Below are 16215 nucleotides of genomic sequence, written 5' to 3'. Positions count from 1 at the left end.
CCTTCTGATGTTGAAGTTTAATTCTCTAAAGATAACAGTGTTCCAAGTTCCTATACAGCTTCTTTTGCCTACCAATTTTGAAGTTTATCCTGCTGTCAGCTACATGTGCTTCAACAGATCCTTTTGTTGTTCTAATGTTGTTGAAGATTATCTTGTTTATCTTCCACTAATGAAGATTTCTAGTTCTAACTTTTATAGCTATTATATATTTGTTATCCTTTATATTTTGTAACATAAACTTATTGCTCTTTGAGTGGCTAGTTAAGCGCTTGAAGTGTCTATCTTTAAAGTCATCAGTAGCTTTAACATCTAATATATATATATATATATATATGTGTGTGTGTGTGTGTGTGTGTGTGTGTGTGTTAAAAAAAAGATAGGGATTTTTTTAAGAAGTCCCTAGCAAAGAAAGGCTTGCTTATGCTTGCTTGGGATACAATTTGTCAACGTAAATCCCAAGGTGGTCTTGGTCTTCGTAAATCGGATGCTATTAATTCTGCTTTCTTGGCTAAACTTAGTTGGAAGATTATGTGTGACCAATATAACATATGGGTTCAATCTATCATTGCTAAAAAAATTACGTAAAACCCTGTTCCTTACCTACAATACTCATCCTAAAGACTCATAGATTTGGAAAAAAAATTCTTCAAATTTTCCCTCTCTTAATCAGAGGACTTCGCTAGAAAGTAGGTAATGAGTCTTCTATCCTTTTTGGGTAGATATTTGGTGTGCTCACACCAATCTTATTGCCCTTCTCAATTTGGATCTTGATTAAATTGCAAATATCGATGTCACGGTTGATATGTTCATCAATGATAACAATTCTTAGGATATCCCTCTTCTTCTTATTATTCTTCCCAATAATAATGAATTTCATATTATTCGAGGAATCCCCCTCCCCTCCTCCCCTGTTCTTGATGAACCATGTTGGGGTCTCTCTAAAGATAGTCATTCACTTAAATCTGCTACTTGGCTGGCTCATTCCCATGTTCATCCTACCTCTAAATGGGAATTTATTTGGATTTGAAAATTTGAAATTCCTCCTAAAATTAAGATTTTCCTTTGGAAAATCCTCCATAACAGTCTGCCTACTACTTTATCTTCACGTAATGTTGATGTCCCTAGTTTTTGTACTCTTTGTTGGAATCATTTTGAATCCCATGATCATCTTTTCCTCTCTTGCCCATTTTCTCTATAGAACGTTGGTATTCTTCTTCTGTCCTTTAGTGGCTTGGTCGCATCCCTCAAAATATCCATGATTTATTTCGCTTTCTCAAAGTCAATTTTCCTAGACTCCTTCCTAAGATAACTATATTATTTTGGAGTATTTGGAAACATAGTAATGCAGTAGTTTTTAAAAACTCTTATGCTAATATCCATAGTATTTTTATTCGAGAATTCTCTATGTTTAAGGAACAATAGTCTCGATCTCTTCTTGACTCCATCCACTTTCCTACTACGACTCCACCACCACCGCCTCCTCCTCACTCACTCCTCACCCATTGTCTCGTGGTCCCCATCCTCCTTCCGATTTTGGTAAACTTAATTTTGATGGTTTTGCCAATCAGAATTCTGCCACTGTAGGTGTGGTCATTCGGGACCATCTGGGTAATCATATGGCCAGTCGTACTTATAATTTAGGCACTTGTACGACCTACCTTGCAGAAGCTATTGCCCTTTGCAATGGTCTCCTTCTTGCTAGAGAATTTAATATTTCTGATATTTTTATTGAAGGTGATAATTTTACTGTTATTAATATTTTGCAGGGTCGTTTTAGTTGTCCATGGAAACTTTAGCTTGTTATGGCGGTTGTCAAAACTATTTTAGGTTCTTTTTTGAGCTTTCAGGCAAGACACATCTATTAGGAAGGAAATCGCGCAGCAGACTATGTTGTCTCTCTCGGCTATTGAAGATATATATAGATCCATTTTTAGATAGTAAAATTTATTTTTTTACTCCTTGATATATAGTTTAGGTCACGGTCTTGTGAGAAGATGTACCTAATCTCCTCCATGTATCTTACTTTACAAAAAAAAAAAAAATGGTAAGATTTGTATCTTAATACTTGTTGGTCTCAAGTTAAAGTCTTGCTATAAGTATAGATTCATAATTATCTTCGGAATTGTCCCTTAAACATGGTTGTCTTTGTCCCTTTCTTGTAATGATTCATAAATGATTTACATGTTTTTGTGAAAAAATTTGTTGGCAACACTAATTTATCCTATTCTGTGTCCCTAACCATACTATGTCGAATCTATAAATTCTTGTGCATTGTCAAGCATATTCACTTATGTTAAAATAAGCTAATTCATCTGACGCCTATTGATGACAATATCTAATCCAACCCAAATCCGACTTGAAGCTATTAAGAGAAACTTGACCCCGACCTAAACCAAACTCGAACAATATGAAATCAACTTGATTTGACCATATATAATTTTTTGTAATAACATTACTTTGTAATCCATAAATTTTAAACTACTTCTGATAGTTTCATACCAATGTAAGATTATCGAACTTTGATCTGAAATCTAACCTAGATGACCAAGATTCGACCTTAAATCTAACATGAACTCGACCTGTTGACTCAAATCCTCCCTACTAATATGTAGCCAAATTGACCTCCCATTGACATAAACCTAAACTTAAAGATATTCAACTCGATCTATAACTAACCAACCCATTTGACATTGTTACACCCAAAGATAAGATTTTTTGACTTTTTTATTGACTTTCTTGACTTTGACCAAGTTGAGAAAGTCCTAGAGTTAGTGAATGATCTTTGGGCTAGTTTGATTAAAACATAGCATCCACATATCACGCTTGCTAATTAAGGCCCACTAATATATAGACCGGATTAGGAGGCTAATGGATGATTTTAATTTTCAAATTAACGTTGACGCCAAGAATTAAATCAGCTTATACCCTTCCTCATAACAATCTCAACACTTCTTTTCTTTCAAGTTTCTCTAGGAAAAAATTGTGGAAAATCAGAGTCCCCTATAAGTATATAATGTTGCTTTGGAATCTTGTTAGAGATATTTTACTTGTAGGATCTACTCTTAAAAAGAAATTTCATTGTTTTGATCCCATTTGCATGAGATGTGAGTATCCCCTAGAAGACTCCATTCATATATTTAGAGATTGTCCTAACTCTTCTGCTTTTGGGTCTCTTATTTTTAAAAATTTTGCTTATTTGGATATTGATTTACAAAAATTTAATAACACTAGCCTCTCTGACTGGTTAGGTTTTAACTTAGCTAATACTTCTAGCTGAAGAACCATTTTTTAGTGGCATTTTGGCATCTTTGGAGTACTAGGAACAAGGCTGTTTTTTATCAAAAAATGCTTTTTATCCAATATACTTTTAATAAAATTCTTGTTGATAATCATTACTCTATGGATTTAATACAGGGCCATTTAAACAGACCTTCTTCTTCCTCAAATCAACCTTCTAGAATGTGGGATCCACCGCAAAAGGGTTACCATAAACTCAACATTGATGGATCATGGATGAGTGTTGATACTGCTGGTATAGGGGGTGTTATAAGGTGTAAGAAAGGAATCTGGGTTACTGGCTATGCTATGAAGTTTATTGATGTTTGTGCTGCTGCGGTATAGCTCCTAACTATTAAGGAAGGTCTTCTCAAAGCTTAGAATAAGGATATCAAATACCTTGAACAAGAAGCATAACCGTACAACGGTTATGAGAGTTAGTCATAACCGCTTCGTTTTGCCTATAAATAGAAGTACAACGACAGATTTAGGACATCAGCAAATCAATCAACAACAAGCATTTCATTTCTTTTAAGCTTTCGTAGTTTCCCTTGGCTTAATAGCCAAGTGATAGTGTAGTTTATCACATATCATGTATTGAAGATCGTTTTGTATGACCATGGAGGAAACCTTTCCTTCAATTTGTACAATTATAGATCTTCTATCCTTTAATAAATGGAATGCATTTGTATATTTTGTTATATATGTTTATCTACTCATTTCTTTGAGCAATCTAACTTATTTAACTTCTTTTGGAAAAGCTTCCTTATTATTTGTTTTACGTTAGCAAGATTATCAATCTTTGAAATTGATAACTCGAGGGGTAGCCTCTAATACTCTAAAACAAAATAGAGTATTTATCTTATTGTTAAAGAATAATATTTACCTCAACAGACATGTCTAACTCGAGGGTTGCTATCGTTCTGGGATTTTAGCAAGGAAAGAGGTTGACATTGGCTTGTCTAGAGGGAACGATGAGGCCCATAGACCTGTAGATGTGTTACTTTATTCCTGGGATTGTGGTCGCGATGTCTATGTAGGTTTGACAGGATCTTCTCCTTTAACATACTCAGGGCTATATGACTTTATTCATGGACGGGTTGTGGCTGATGCAGCTCATCGAAAGCGGGTTAAGTATGAGGCTCGTTGTCAGGTGATTGGATATGGTTTCATTCCGTTATCCGTTTCTTCGCTTGGGGAATTAGAGAAGGAAGCTGTGGCATTGCTTAAGAGAGTTTAGAGGTTCTCCACGACACAAGATATTGGAGCACGTGCTGCACCTCATACATTTACTAGGGTAGGCTTTTCTATAGCTAGAGGAGTGGGGGCCTAGATTGTATCTTGGCTTCCCACTAATTTTTAATAGGTTGTATAACTTTGTATGTTTTTGAGATATAATAATAATAATAATAATAATAATAATAATAATAATAATAATAATAATAAAATCTGCTTTGCTCTGCTGCAATCTGCTCTACCTAGAGGCTCAAACAGGCTTAGATCTGGGTTATTAAAGAGTATTTATCTTGTTGTTAAAGAATAATATTTACCTCAACAGACATGTCTAACCCAGATCTAGTCTATTTTTTCGCAGTTGTTGAAAGTTGGTCTCGAAACCAGGTACATATTTGGGTCCCTCATTCAGAAATGAACATTTATTATAACAAATATGAACATTTTCTAACCAAACATATTTTACAATAATTTTGTATTTCTCAATAACTAAATGTTCATTTTCATGCAGTACGATAATCATTCTTATAAAATAAATGTTCATTTTCATGCAATATGATGCTCATTCTTATAAAATAAATGTTCATTTTCCTGTAGTATAATGTTTATTCGTATAAAATAAACATTGACTTTGTTAAGAGAAGGATTGTCCAAGAAAGCTGCGGTGACACCAAGAATAGGGTTGACGACGACCCCATCACGTTGACGACGACCACCACCACCGAGCTCCGCCCATCAATGGAGGACTTTTGGAGGTGATTGCTCGTGATATGGCGGAGGATGTGGCTTATAGTGCTGCCGCCATTTTAGGATGAATTTGAAGGTTTGGACTTTGGAGAGAGAAAATGGTGGTGGATTTGGAGGAAGAAGTTGACAAAAAATTGGTGAACATATATTTATAAGAATGAACACCTGATCGTATGAAAATAAACATTTAATTTTGTACGAATAAATATCCTATATCAAGAAAATGTTCATTTTTGTTATATTAAATTGTGAACTTTAATATTATAATAATGAAAATTTGATAGTATAAAAATGAATATTTAATTTTGTAAGAATACATATCCTATAAAAAGAATGAGTTCGACACCAGCTAAAAATTTGCGCTGTTTTCAATTCGGCTAGGCGAACACAAACCCACACCCACCCGGCCTAGTTGGCTAGTTGCACGACTTGTCACGGAAATACAACTTTATACCACTACCACTACCACTTTATGGGCATGTTCGGCAAAATATAGCTGTGAAGGTAGTTGTAGCTGTGGAGATAGCTGTGAGTTGTGGAGATAGCTGTTAGCTGTCAACAAGCTGTTAGCTGTGAAAAAAGATAATTTACACCATGATTGTTCGGTAAAGTAGTGGTTGACTAGATGTTACATTTAAGAATTAATATTTTATTTTTTAAACTATACATTAAATTTCCAAAAGCTACTTCAAAAGCTACCTCTAACTTCAAAAGCTAATAATCCTACCTTTTAATAAAAGCTACCTCCATCACTAAAAGCTACTTGAACCATTACTTTGCCAAAACACTTACATTTTTTGTTGAGTAGTGATTTGACTTGGTCAAACCACTAAAAGTTACCTAAAAACTACTCAAAAGCTGGCGCCGAACACGCCCTATAGCTTCATAAAGCCCTCCTCCATTACCATTTTCCAATATCGATTCCAAATTTCCAATCTTCAATTCTGCCTCTTTCTCTCTCCTGATCTACCACCCCTTTTCCCCTCTTTCATCTCCATTAATGGCGAACAGTAATCTTCCTCGAAGAATCATTAAGGTAACCCCTCCATGAATCTCCTCCTCTAAATCTTCGATCTTCATTTCAATATTTGTTGCATCGTTTTTACAGTTTTCTTGCTTTTTATTAATGGCGGCTTCTTTTTCTTTGATTTGTTTGGTAAATTGAACAGGAAACTCAGCGGCTTCTTAGTGAACCAGGTAGTTTTTTCCTTCTATTTCCCCCAAATTTTAATGGGTTTTTGTTGTCTGAAAATTAGTTCAATTTTACTATTTTTAGTAATGATTTTGATGCTTGAGATTCTATTTTTTGAAATTGTAATTGTTCTGCAGTTTGTGTATAATTTATAATCCTTTGGAACTTTCAATGTAGCTCCTGGAATTAGCGCTTCTCCCTCTGAAGAGAATATGCGGTACTTTAATGTTATGGTTTTGGGTCCATCTCAATCTCCTTATGAAGGTTTAATTTTTAATCCATTTTAATTTCTTTTTTTTTTTTTTTTTTTGGTTAAGTTATTAAAATTGCATGTTGTTTGTTGCTTATTCTTGTTTGTATAGCCTGTAATGTTTGTGCTTGTATGATTAATTTTTTATTTACTTATTCATGGATCTTTGAATTCAATGAGATTGGTATACTCGCGTATTATTGTGGATCGAATGGACATCGGGTTGGAAAGAATCTTGTTGTGCTTGAAGTTTTGCTTACATATATGTGGATCTTCTATATAAGTAAGTAACAGAAAAGCTGTGGAAGTTAATGTTAAACTTCCATAGAAAAGATAGGTATTATAGGTCTCTAGTGGTTTAAAGTTTTGTGTTGTTTCGCTATGTTTTTAGAGAGAGCTTTGTAAATGTTTGTTGGTGAGTGAAAATTCATTCTAAGTAATCTACTTAAATTAAGCAAGAATTATTAACAAAGATTCATCAATGAGTGCCCTTTAAGAGTAGATCATATTAGCTTTTTCTTCTTCCTTAACCTTCAAAACTTTGTACTATTAGTTTATATTTAAACTAAATTTCACATCATTTTTGAAATTTTTGTCACATCGCCCCTTGTACTCAAGAACGCACTATGGTATCCTTTGAATCCTCTTCCACCATTTATTTAAACGAGTCATGTTAGGAAAAAATATATAGATATAAATTCTAATTTATTATAGGAAATTGTTTAGCGTTGACATTGATAATATAGTTGATGACTCTTACCATTTCTGGAAGGAGTAATACATAATCATACTTGACATTGAACCAAAAGTTTGGACCTTGCAACATAAACAGGCTTGGAATATTATTAGGATGTGATAATGCAGTTGAAGATATTGCAAATCGCTTAGTAGACTCTTTAATACTTAAAAGTTAAAAAGGACAGGACTCAAAGTCTTCGCTAAAGCCTATCCCTCTCCTTTCCTTTTCACCAGATTTTTTTTTAGTACTACGTGTCTTTGGTATCCCAGCTGGAACCCACTAATCCTCCCATTTCCTCCAGCTTTATCCTTGGATATCTATCATAATGCTTTCCTGGGAAAAGTAAACACAGCATGATGTATAGATCCATAATGCTGTTGTGGATCTGCTTTTGACATATCAATGATATCATCATGCCAATCATGAGCATATAGGTGAAGAGTTCAATTTATCATTATCAGCATACATCCTTTTGACATTATTTGGCATATTTTGCAATCCTTCAACACCAGTTCTCCATTTGTTTTTCTGGATTCTTTTATTAAATTTAGAATTTTGCTCATGTATAGGGGGCGTCTTCAAGTTGGAGTTGTTTCTACCAGAAGAGTACCCAATGGCACCTCCAAAGGTATTATGCATTCCATGATTCTTTCAGTGTCCAGTATGGCTTTGGCGTACATTTATAGTGGCAGCTTTTTATTGTATATCACACCATTACCAACCCCCACAAGGAGGGTAGAAGGAAGAGAAATAAAGGAAGAAGGTTGATTATGGAGAACTTGATTATATGCTTCTTAGGACTGATACTTCTAAGACCTCTTATGCTGACATAATTCCATGATTTAATGACTGTCTTTCTGATCATTGATCAATCTAGTTATGTCTTTACTAATAGATTTTTGCCATCTCTTTGCACTTCTCATCTGGCCAATGCTTTTAAGTTATGATCTTTCATTTGCATCTTTTGTCCAAATATTAAGTTGATAAAAATGCTATCACATAGTCAAAGATGATGTGTAAAAGGCAGCTAAGTAATTAATAATTTTATTTTGGTCTCACTTTAATTGATTATGAGCAAAAGATTGTAGTTATCTCTTTAAAACCATGGAACTCAATTTTAAAAATTTACATGAAGAATCAATTCTTGTAGCATGATTTGTCAGTGATTGAATTCTGAAATTTTAACTATTTTGATGAATTAATGTGGAGGAATTTAGAAAGACCGCTTTTCAACTCAACTAGGGCTATGACTTGTTTGTTTTTGCTTTCGTGATAGAACCAGAACCTATGATCTTATTGTTTGGATTGACAGTCTTGAGTTGATTATATGTTGCAACTAGTTGGGCAGATATTTAGATCTCCACTATAAAAAATTGTTCTCTGATGTATGACCAATTGCTCTATCTGCATAGAGAACTTATGTTTCAATTGCGGCTTTTTCTATTATTAGTTGCTGCCAAGGTCCTAGGTCCACCAGAAAGATATTTCCAGGGAGAAAGTTTCTTATATGCTCATCCTAGCTGACTTTGAAACATTATTGTTGATCTGTCATATCTTCTTGTCCTTTTCCAAGGATTAATAAAGACAACAAGCTTGTGTTTAATTTATTTTAACTTTTGTGTTTCTTGTTTTGTCTAATGACTGTTGGCTTGAATGTGGTATAAGCTTTAACAAATTGACATTTCTGTTGGCTAATTTTCTCCGGCAAATATTGCAGTTTGAGAAATGAAGTTTACTGCTCTACAAATCGAGTTTTTGTTCATTTTTATACTTATCTTTTTGTTTTTGGAACAGGTCCGCTTCTTGACTAAGATTTATCATCCAAACATTGATAAGGTGTGAACCTACTCTTGACCCAGGATATGCTACAATTTGATTTCTTGCAAGCTAATATGAAATTTTCTTTGTGCAGCTTGGAAGGATATGCTTAGACATCCTGAAAGATAAATGGAGCCCAGCCCTGCAGATCCGAACAGTATTATTAAGGTAAATTGTTGATCCTTCGATTCATGAAAATTTATGTATTCAGTATGAAAAAAGTGTATTCTGCTTATACTAGTTTTAGTTACTTAAACAGTTTGTAGAATGAGAGAAGAGGTTTAGCTTGAGAGAAGAAATGAACATGTAAGAATGTCTGTCTAGTATAGTGTGTTAGACTGTTAGCAACTATCCGCTTTCCTTTTTTGAAATGTTTTGTTTGGGGCTTTTAGTTTATTTGGAGTAGACTTTGGGGGGGGGGGTGATTTTAATAAATTTATTAAAATGTAATTGGAACTATCTTGGACTTGTGTTCTAAAACACTGATAGCATTCCTGAAGTTCTACCTTGTGCTTTTCAATCAGGTTTCCTTATTATATTCTAACAAGAAAAGATATACTGGTCTTTAATCGTTGGTGATTGTCTTTGAAATTCCTCTAGATACATTATTGGATTGTAGTGTGCTTGATTTAGTTATCACTTGCAAAAGGTTGCCTGTTACTCTTATAATATCAGTTAACTATCTGAAAAAGTTTCGGGATCAATGACGGCTATATTTCTCTCTAATCAGTATCCAGGCTCTTTTGAGTGCTCCCAACCCAGATGATCCCCTTTCAGAGAATGTTGCAAAGCACTGGAAAAGTAATGAAGTTGAAGCTGTGGAAACAGGTTTGCAACTACTGCCCCTCTAAATACTACTAAGACTGTAGATATCCCAAGCAAGTATTTTCGCCCTTGCATTTTTATTTTATTTTTTTCAATTTGTAATTGAAATGTGATATTAGTACTGGTAAAGGATTAATCATGAACACCGATTAGCAAAATACAACGTACTTTCTCCATCCGGAATCAATATACAAATTTCTTAGTACCTTTGTAAAAGCTACCACATTTCCTATCAAGTAATGAGTTATAATTGAATCTCTTTAAGTGATGTAAAGGGTATAGAAATGAGAAATGACAGTGAATAAAAAATGATGATAGCTGATTATATTTCTAAAAATCATGTCATATACACTGGTGACAATTAATTGAGATAGTGGGGTTGTGGGAGTAATCCGTAATTTGTACCTATGTGACAATTAATTGAGATAGTGGGAGTACTATAACTGTACTGATACTTTTGAGTAGTACTTTAATATATACACTGGTATTGCAGCAAACTTATTGATAATAATATAGCTGTGCAAGATTCACTGGTTGTCTAATACTTGTGCTGCGCACTATCATGTTGCAGCAAAGGAATGGACGCGTTTATATGCAACAGGAGCTTGACAGCAGGCGCTTATCACACAAATGCATTTCCCCATTGTAACTTAAAACCAAATTACAATTACTACTGGTTATTTCATGGAAATGGAAATTGAAACATGTTTTGATGATTAGTGTGAAAATCTGAAGGCCTCCAATTGCTGGTTGTAGATGAATCTCATCATGAAACTAATTTAGTCTTGAGTTGTTGTCGAAACCTGTAATGCTTTTTTCCTTTTATTTACATACTTGGGCATGTTTTGATGTGGTATTTGAGAGGGGGTGGAGGGTTTTTATGGCTGCAAAAAATCCCATGGGGCCATACTCGGTTACTCACCATGGCCATGATTATGTCTATATTGGCGCATTTCGTGGAATTAATCTGGTCTAGAAAAAATATCTAGGTTAGATATTGCTCCAAGAGTCATTTATCAAATTTTCGTATTGCTAAGACTTCGTGAACCTATCTGCTCGATTTCTAATTCTTGTTTTACATTCTCGTTCCAGTTTGTAGGAGGTGTTTGGTAGCAAATTAATAAATGTAAGGGAATGGAAACAAATTAGGAGGGGAAAGGGTAATGTATAGTGTTACCCTTACTAGTTGTTTGGTATTACTAAGGAAACGTAAACAATTATAACCAATCCGTTTCCTTTTGTTTGGCATAGATAACTTGGAAACAAATAGTTATCCTTTTATTTTTTGTTGTCTTGGCTAATTTTTACTACACATTATGCAATGTAGAGCAACACTAATTACCAAATATATATATATATATATATATATATATATATATATTTAAAAAAACCAATTACCATAATATATCATATGCTAGATCTATTAAAAAAAAAATGCTAGATATAGGCAAAGTCATATAAATTATTGATCACAATTGCATTGAAATTATAGTATTCTAAAAAAAAAAAAAAAGCATTTAAAAACCATTGAAACATTGACTCTAATAACAACTTTTGACAAAACTTTCTACTTCTTTTTAAAGAGATCAATTGCATATTGTTTCTTTATATTAGTTGGCGCTTGATAGAAGATGCGGAGGTTATGTTCTTTCGCCATAAGAATTCTAGCAACCTCTAAAGTTTTGGATGGAGAAATTTCATCTAATGTCATCACCTCATCCAAAACCTTATTCACTTTTTCATCCATTCTTTGCTCCCTTTCTTCCGTTTTAGACCATGCACTAGCCAGTCCCGAGATTATAAAAGTAGTGTCGTGTAATTATTGAAATGGGAAGATGAGAATAATGTTGCTATAAAAATATAGTGAATTTGGAAAACTTGATGGTTGCAACATCTGGGAATATACAAGTAATCAAATAAGGGCAATAAAACAAGAAGATGATAAACTCAACTTAGCTAAACATTTCATCAAACAGCTTGTGTGCATAATTAAAAGTATCACTAGATAAAGTACTCATCATAATCGCAGCAATTATGACACATAGTTTTCTGAGCTAAACAATTCATCCAACACTTTGTGTGCAACACAATATAGATTGACAAGATAACTTACACTCCTTTAACATCATCAATCTTAGATTAATGTATAATTAAATTGTTAGTGGCGAATAAATGTCAACAAACAATCATACTAATAAACTTACAAATTCAAAAATACTTACAAATTTGAGGTAGAAGATTGTAAAAAAATGGAGCAAAATATGAAGAATAGCAGTTTTCTTAGGAGAATTCTCAACTGAATTGTCAAAAAAATTTGGAAATTCTCATGAAAAATGAAGATCGAGAGGAGAGAGAAAAGAAAATAATTTGTCTTTTGTGATAGAGGCAAGTAACGTTAATCGTTTCCCCAAGATTTACCCTGGAAACAAAAGGGTGGAAACGGTTACCACAAGGTAATGGATTTTGTTTCTTTACTTGTCAACCAAACACATGGTAAGGGAAACGGTAAGTTGATTCCGTTTCCACCCATATTAAAAACTCATACCAAACAGCCCCTTAGTGTGAGCTCGTATGTTAAATTTGTATTTTTACCCATGCAAAAGCTTGCTAGTAGTTTCAGTAAGGTGTAGTTTTGTCAATCATTTTCCTTAACCAAGAAGTTAATCTAGGATTGACAATTTGCAATGATATTAAGGCTAATTGTGTAAAAATGATTTTGCATCGCAACTTAAATGTATTTGGGATGAATTAACATTTTCTTTGAAAATTTGCTATGGTTGAGGGATACTGTAACATTTTATCTAGAGGTTCAATATTTATTTATTTATTTTTTTTTGACAACATGTAGTGTCATTATTGATGCAAAATGGTAATTAATGTTACTGTGAGAGGCCAATTTTTATAAGAACTTTCTCCTTTACCTCTTAAAAAAGTGTGTAGTGTGTGACCAATTTTTTGAGATTAGACAGCAAGATCCCTATTAATCTTATGGATGAGAATTAGTTAATTTTCTTTTATTTTATATCTTAGCAAAATTAGAAGTTTGATTTTGAGAAAATTTGTCTCTCTTGCTTAGAATCCGTGATTAACTATTGTACTCAAGTACTCCATATTAGGTATCCATTCCATCCTATTTTAACTAGTTCATATTTCATTGTTTGACGTGACGTCTCATTGAATTTGCTCCACACCATAAATGTTACAAGAGACTACTACTTTGCTATCATGTGCTTCGCCGTTCTGTTTTTAATCTATATGCTAAATTGCTAATGTAAGATCGTATAATGGCTGGGATACTTAACAATCCTCCTATGGGGCAATTTAGCTTACAAATAAGTACTAATCTATATGCATGATCGTATCAATCATACATATTGCATTAAATACAAGTTTCGTGTTTCAATGTTTCATATGAATTTAATTGACAAAATTAGGAATAGAAAAATCTCTTCAAGTAGCATAGACAAATCCAAAAATTACAGTATCTGATAAAGTATTTCCAGTGGAACTAAACAAAATCAAATGCACATACTCCACCACTGAGAAACAAATTGTAGTTAACAGCACTAAAAACTTCACGAAAACGTGATTAGGAGTATTAAAAATTTAAAACAGCCAAATTAATCCTGGTGAGGCTCAGTATGAACTATCTTTCAGTACTGCTAATTAGCCCCTAGGCAGACTATTGCATGGAGCATTTTCTTCCCACCACCTCTCTTCCCTCCTCCTGCTGAAAGTGAAGACGACGAACAACCACCAGAAGCACTGCCACTGTCAATGCTAGGACCACTGCAGGAGCTCTCTGTCAATGATGCTAACTTCTGCCTCTTTACAGTTTTCCGCATTTTGGTAGCTGTTGCAGAAGGAAATACAGGAACCAAACTTTGACTAGTACCAGAACCACCACTGTCATTCGGAACACTGCCTGAGCTAATCATCGACGATGCTAACTTAGGCTTCTTTTTCGCCTTCAGAGATCCTGATTTGGTGGTTGTTGCAGTTGAAGGAGAGACGAGGACAAGTTTGTCATTTTCTGGTTTGATTGATTTGAAGGAAGTGATTGAGCACTCTTGCCAATTGAGAGCTTTGAGATCCTTGATTGCTTCGTTGAAGTCCATGTTTGCTTTGATTGATGATGAAATGTCTTCAGTCAGAGTTGATCGTGCTGCATCGATTGGCTCGAGTTGCTTCAGTGCTTCTTCAGCTTTCTGCAATCATTTTGTCAGTCAAATGAGAGTGTAAGAGATGAAGAGAAAATCGAAAGAGAGAAGATGAAGATGAAGAGTCCAGAACCTTCCGTTGACTGACCTTCTTGAATCCATGGATTGAAATTATCTGCAAATTGAGGAGAAAAACAATCAAAGTCTCAACTATTTCACATGAATTTTATTTGAAAATTTCATCCTCTCATATGAACCAGTAAATCAATGGAGAGATGATTTCACAAAAATATGAGATAACATTGAAATTTCTCGTCGAAATTTAACGAAAACAAATTTGAAATCAAAATTCACAGTGACATTCAGTTCAACTAGTAATTAGAGGAAAAAATTCATTTAGATACACAAACTAAAATCAAATTTACAACTGACATGAAAAATTGAGAGAAATTATAGTTCAACCACTAATTAACAGAGCGAATTCATTCACAAAAAATAAATAAAATCGAAATTCTCATCGGAACTTTCAACTTAAAAGAAATTTCTGAGAAATTCCTTTGTAAATTAGGTTTAACTCACACATATTTCCAGGTTAACTAGCAATAAAACCAAACACATTCGATTCAAATTGTTGTAAACCTCAAAAAACACTTACAAACAGAGAGAAAATATGTTTTAATTAAGAATTCAAACAAATTAGCAAAAATTCAACATGAAAACCTAGAAATCAAACGAAATTTGAAGAAAAAGTTATAGAAATTACCATATTGAGTTGATTGGCGGTGAAGTTGGCAGAATCGGCAGATTGGAGGAAGGAAAGGTAGTTTTCGAGAGAGAGCTGCTTCCTTTCCTTGAGCTTGAAATTGATCATTTGCTCTGTCATGTGCGTATGATGATTGTGGTTATGGAGCTGCTCTGCAACTGGACTCACCATCGCCATTCTTTCTCTCTCTAACTGCTGCTGTGAGTTGGTTATGAGTTTTGAGATGAAAGCATTTTAAGTTGGGTATTTATAAAAAGAGTTGATTTGAATTTAGTAAAGATCACATTTTAGCGGGGTATTCTTACTCTTAAAATTTTTGAAAATGGTTAATTTTTGTGCTATTTTTTGAGAGGTGGAAAATGAAAAGAATTTAGACGATACTTGAATAATTATTAACCACTTTATTAACTATTTATTTTTATTAATAATGTCAAGATAATTAAGGTTGTACTCTCTTTCCTCAAAAAAAAAAATTAAGGTTGTACTCTCTTCACTAGAAAACAAAAATAATAGAGTATATTGTGAAAATGACTAAGTTAAATACTGTAATAAGTATACCCTTTATCCCTAATTGTTTGCCCCGTAGAAATAATTCAATTTATTAATTTTAAGAGTACGAAATTGACGAGAAAGAAAGTGGTGGGACCTAAAGTGCTTTTGTGATAGCAAAATAGTTATCCCCATATAAATTAATATTGTAATATGGAACAATTTCTAAGGGACGACTTTGAAAATTGGTGCAAACAAAAAAAAGATCGAAGAAGTATGATATTGAATCAACAAAAGTAAGTTTTAAGAAGCTTAATAAACCTCATGTGAAAATAATACGGAGTATGGTCTAACATATTAAAGATCAAAGAGTACTCTGTAATATCTAATAAATTGATATTAAAAAAAATGTAATAGGACAATATTAAATAGTTAACGTTTTCTTCCATTTTAAATTTATATTAGTACTTTATTACAAGTATTTCGGATTGAACATAGAATTAAGGTAAGTCTTTTTTATTAACCATGGGAAAACTTGTCTGGACCTGAAATCTATACACGACAACTGACATTATGTTGAATATAATGACCCTAAATTTAACCGTACCTTATTTAAAACTTTGCGAGCCGGATTTGAGGTTCACATGTACACTTGATGTTAATTTGAGCATAATAACTTTAATTCTAAAATAATGACCTTTAATTTTCATATTAACCGGTATA

The 16215-nt window shown here is 33.4% G+C and overlaps 2 protein-coding genes across 3 annotated transcripts; one reads left to right on the top strand and one right to left on the bottom strand.

Moving 5' to 3' along the window:
- The first annotated feature begins 6140 nt into the window (after positions 1-6140).
- Positions 6141-10921, top strand: LOC110686056 (ubiquitin-conjugating enzyme E2 36-like). The gene is made up of 8 exons (XM_021862633.1): positions 6141-6292; positions 6426-6453; positions 6626-6712; positions 8007-8065; positions 9232-9273; positions 9350-9423; positions 9986-10083; positions 10652-10921. Exons 1-8 carry the CDS (start codon positions 6257-6259, stop codon positions 10687-10689), a joined length of 462 nt encoding a protein of 153 aa, XP_021718325.1. The 5' UTR covers positions 6141-6256; the 3' UTR covers positions 10690-10921.
- A 2559-nt stretch (positions 10922-13480) lies between these two features.
- On the bottom strand, positions 13481-15569 carry LOC110685892. Of its 2 annotated transcripts, none has more exons than XM_021862445.1 (3): positions 15004-15569; positions 14374-14415; positions 13481-14288 (listed from the first exon to the last, which is right to left on the bottom strand). In XM_021862445.1, exons 1-3 carry the CDS (start codon positions 15178-15180, stop codon positions 13743-13745), a joined length of 765 nt encoding a protein of 254 aa, XP_021718137.1. In that variant the 5' UTR covers positions 15181-15569; the 3' UTR covers positions 13481-13742. The 2 variants fall into 2 exon arrangements, with proteins under 2 accessions (XP_021718137.1, XP_021718144.1); XM_021862452.1 differs by having other exon boundaries at positions 14389-14415.
- Between the last annotated feature and the right edge of the window lie 646 nt (positions 15570-16215).

Source organism: Chenopodium quinoa, unplaced genomic scaffold, assembly GCF_001683475.1.
Source record: "Chenopodium quinoa cultivar QQ74 unplaced genomic scaffold, ASM168347v1, whole genome shotgun sequence".
Lineage (NCBI taxonomy): Eukaryota > Viridiplantae > Streptophyta > Magnoliopsida > Caryophyllales > Amaranthaceae > Chenopodium > Chenopodium quinoa.
Note: the sequence above shows the minus strand (reverse complement) of the source record. Positions and strands in the feature narration are given on the sequence as shown.

Coding starts and splice junctions, on each gene's coding strand:
- LOC110686056 (XM_021862633.1), top strand. CDS start 6,257: ATGGCGAACAGTAATCTTCCTCGAAGAATCATTAAG. Junction 6,293..6,425: donor TTCCTCGAAGAATCATTAAG/GTAACCCCTCCA, acceptor TAAATTGAACAG/GAAACTCAGCGGCTTCTTAG. Junction 10,084..10,651: donor AGTTGAAGCTGTGGAAACAG/GTTTGCAACTAC, acceptor ATCATGTTGCAG/CAAAGGAATGGACGCGTTTA.
- LOC110685892 (XM_021862445.1), bottom strand. CDS start 15,180: ATGGCGATGGTGAGTCCAGTTGCAGAGCAGCTCCATAACCACAATCAT. Junction 14,416..15,003: donor CCGCCAATCAACTCAATATG/GTAATTTCTATA, acceptor CTCAATTTGCAG/ATAATTTCAATCCATGGATT. Junction 14,289..14,373: donor AGAAGGTCAGTCAACGGAAG/GTTCTGGACTCT, acceptor AAATGATTGCAG/AAAGCTGAAGAAGCACTGAA.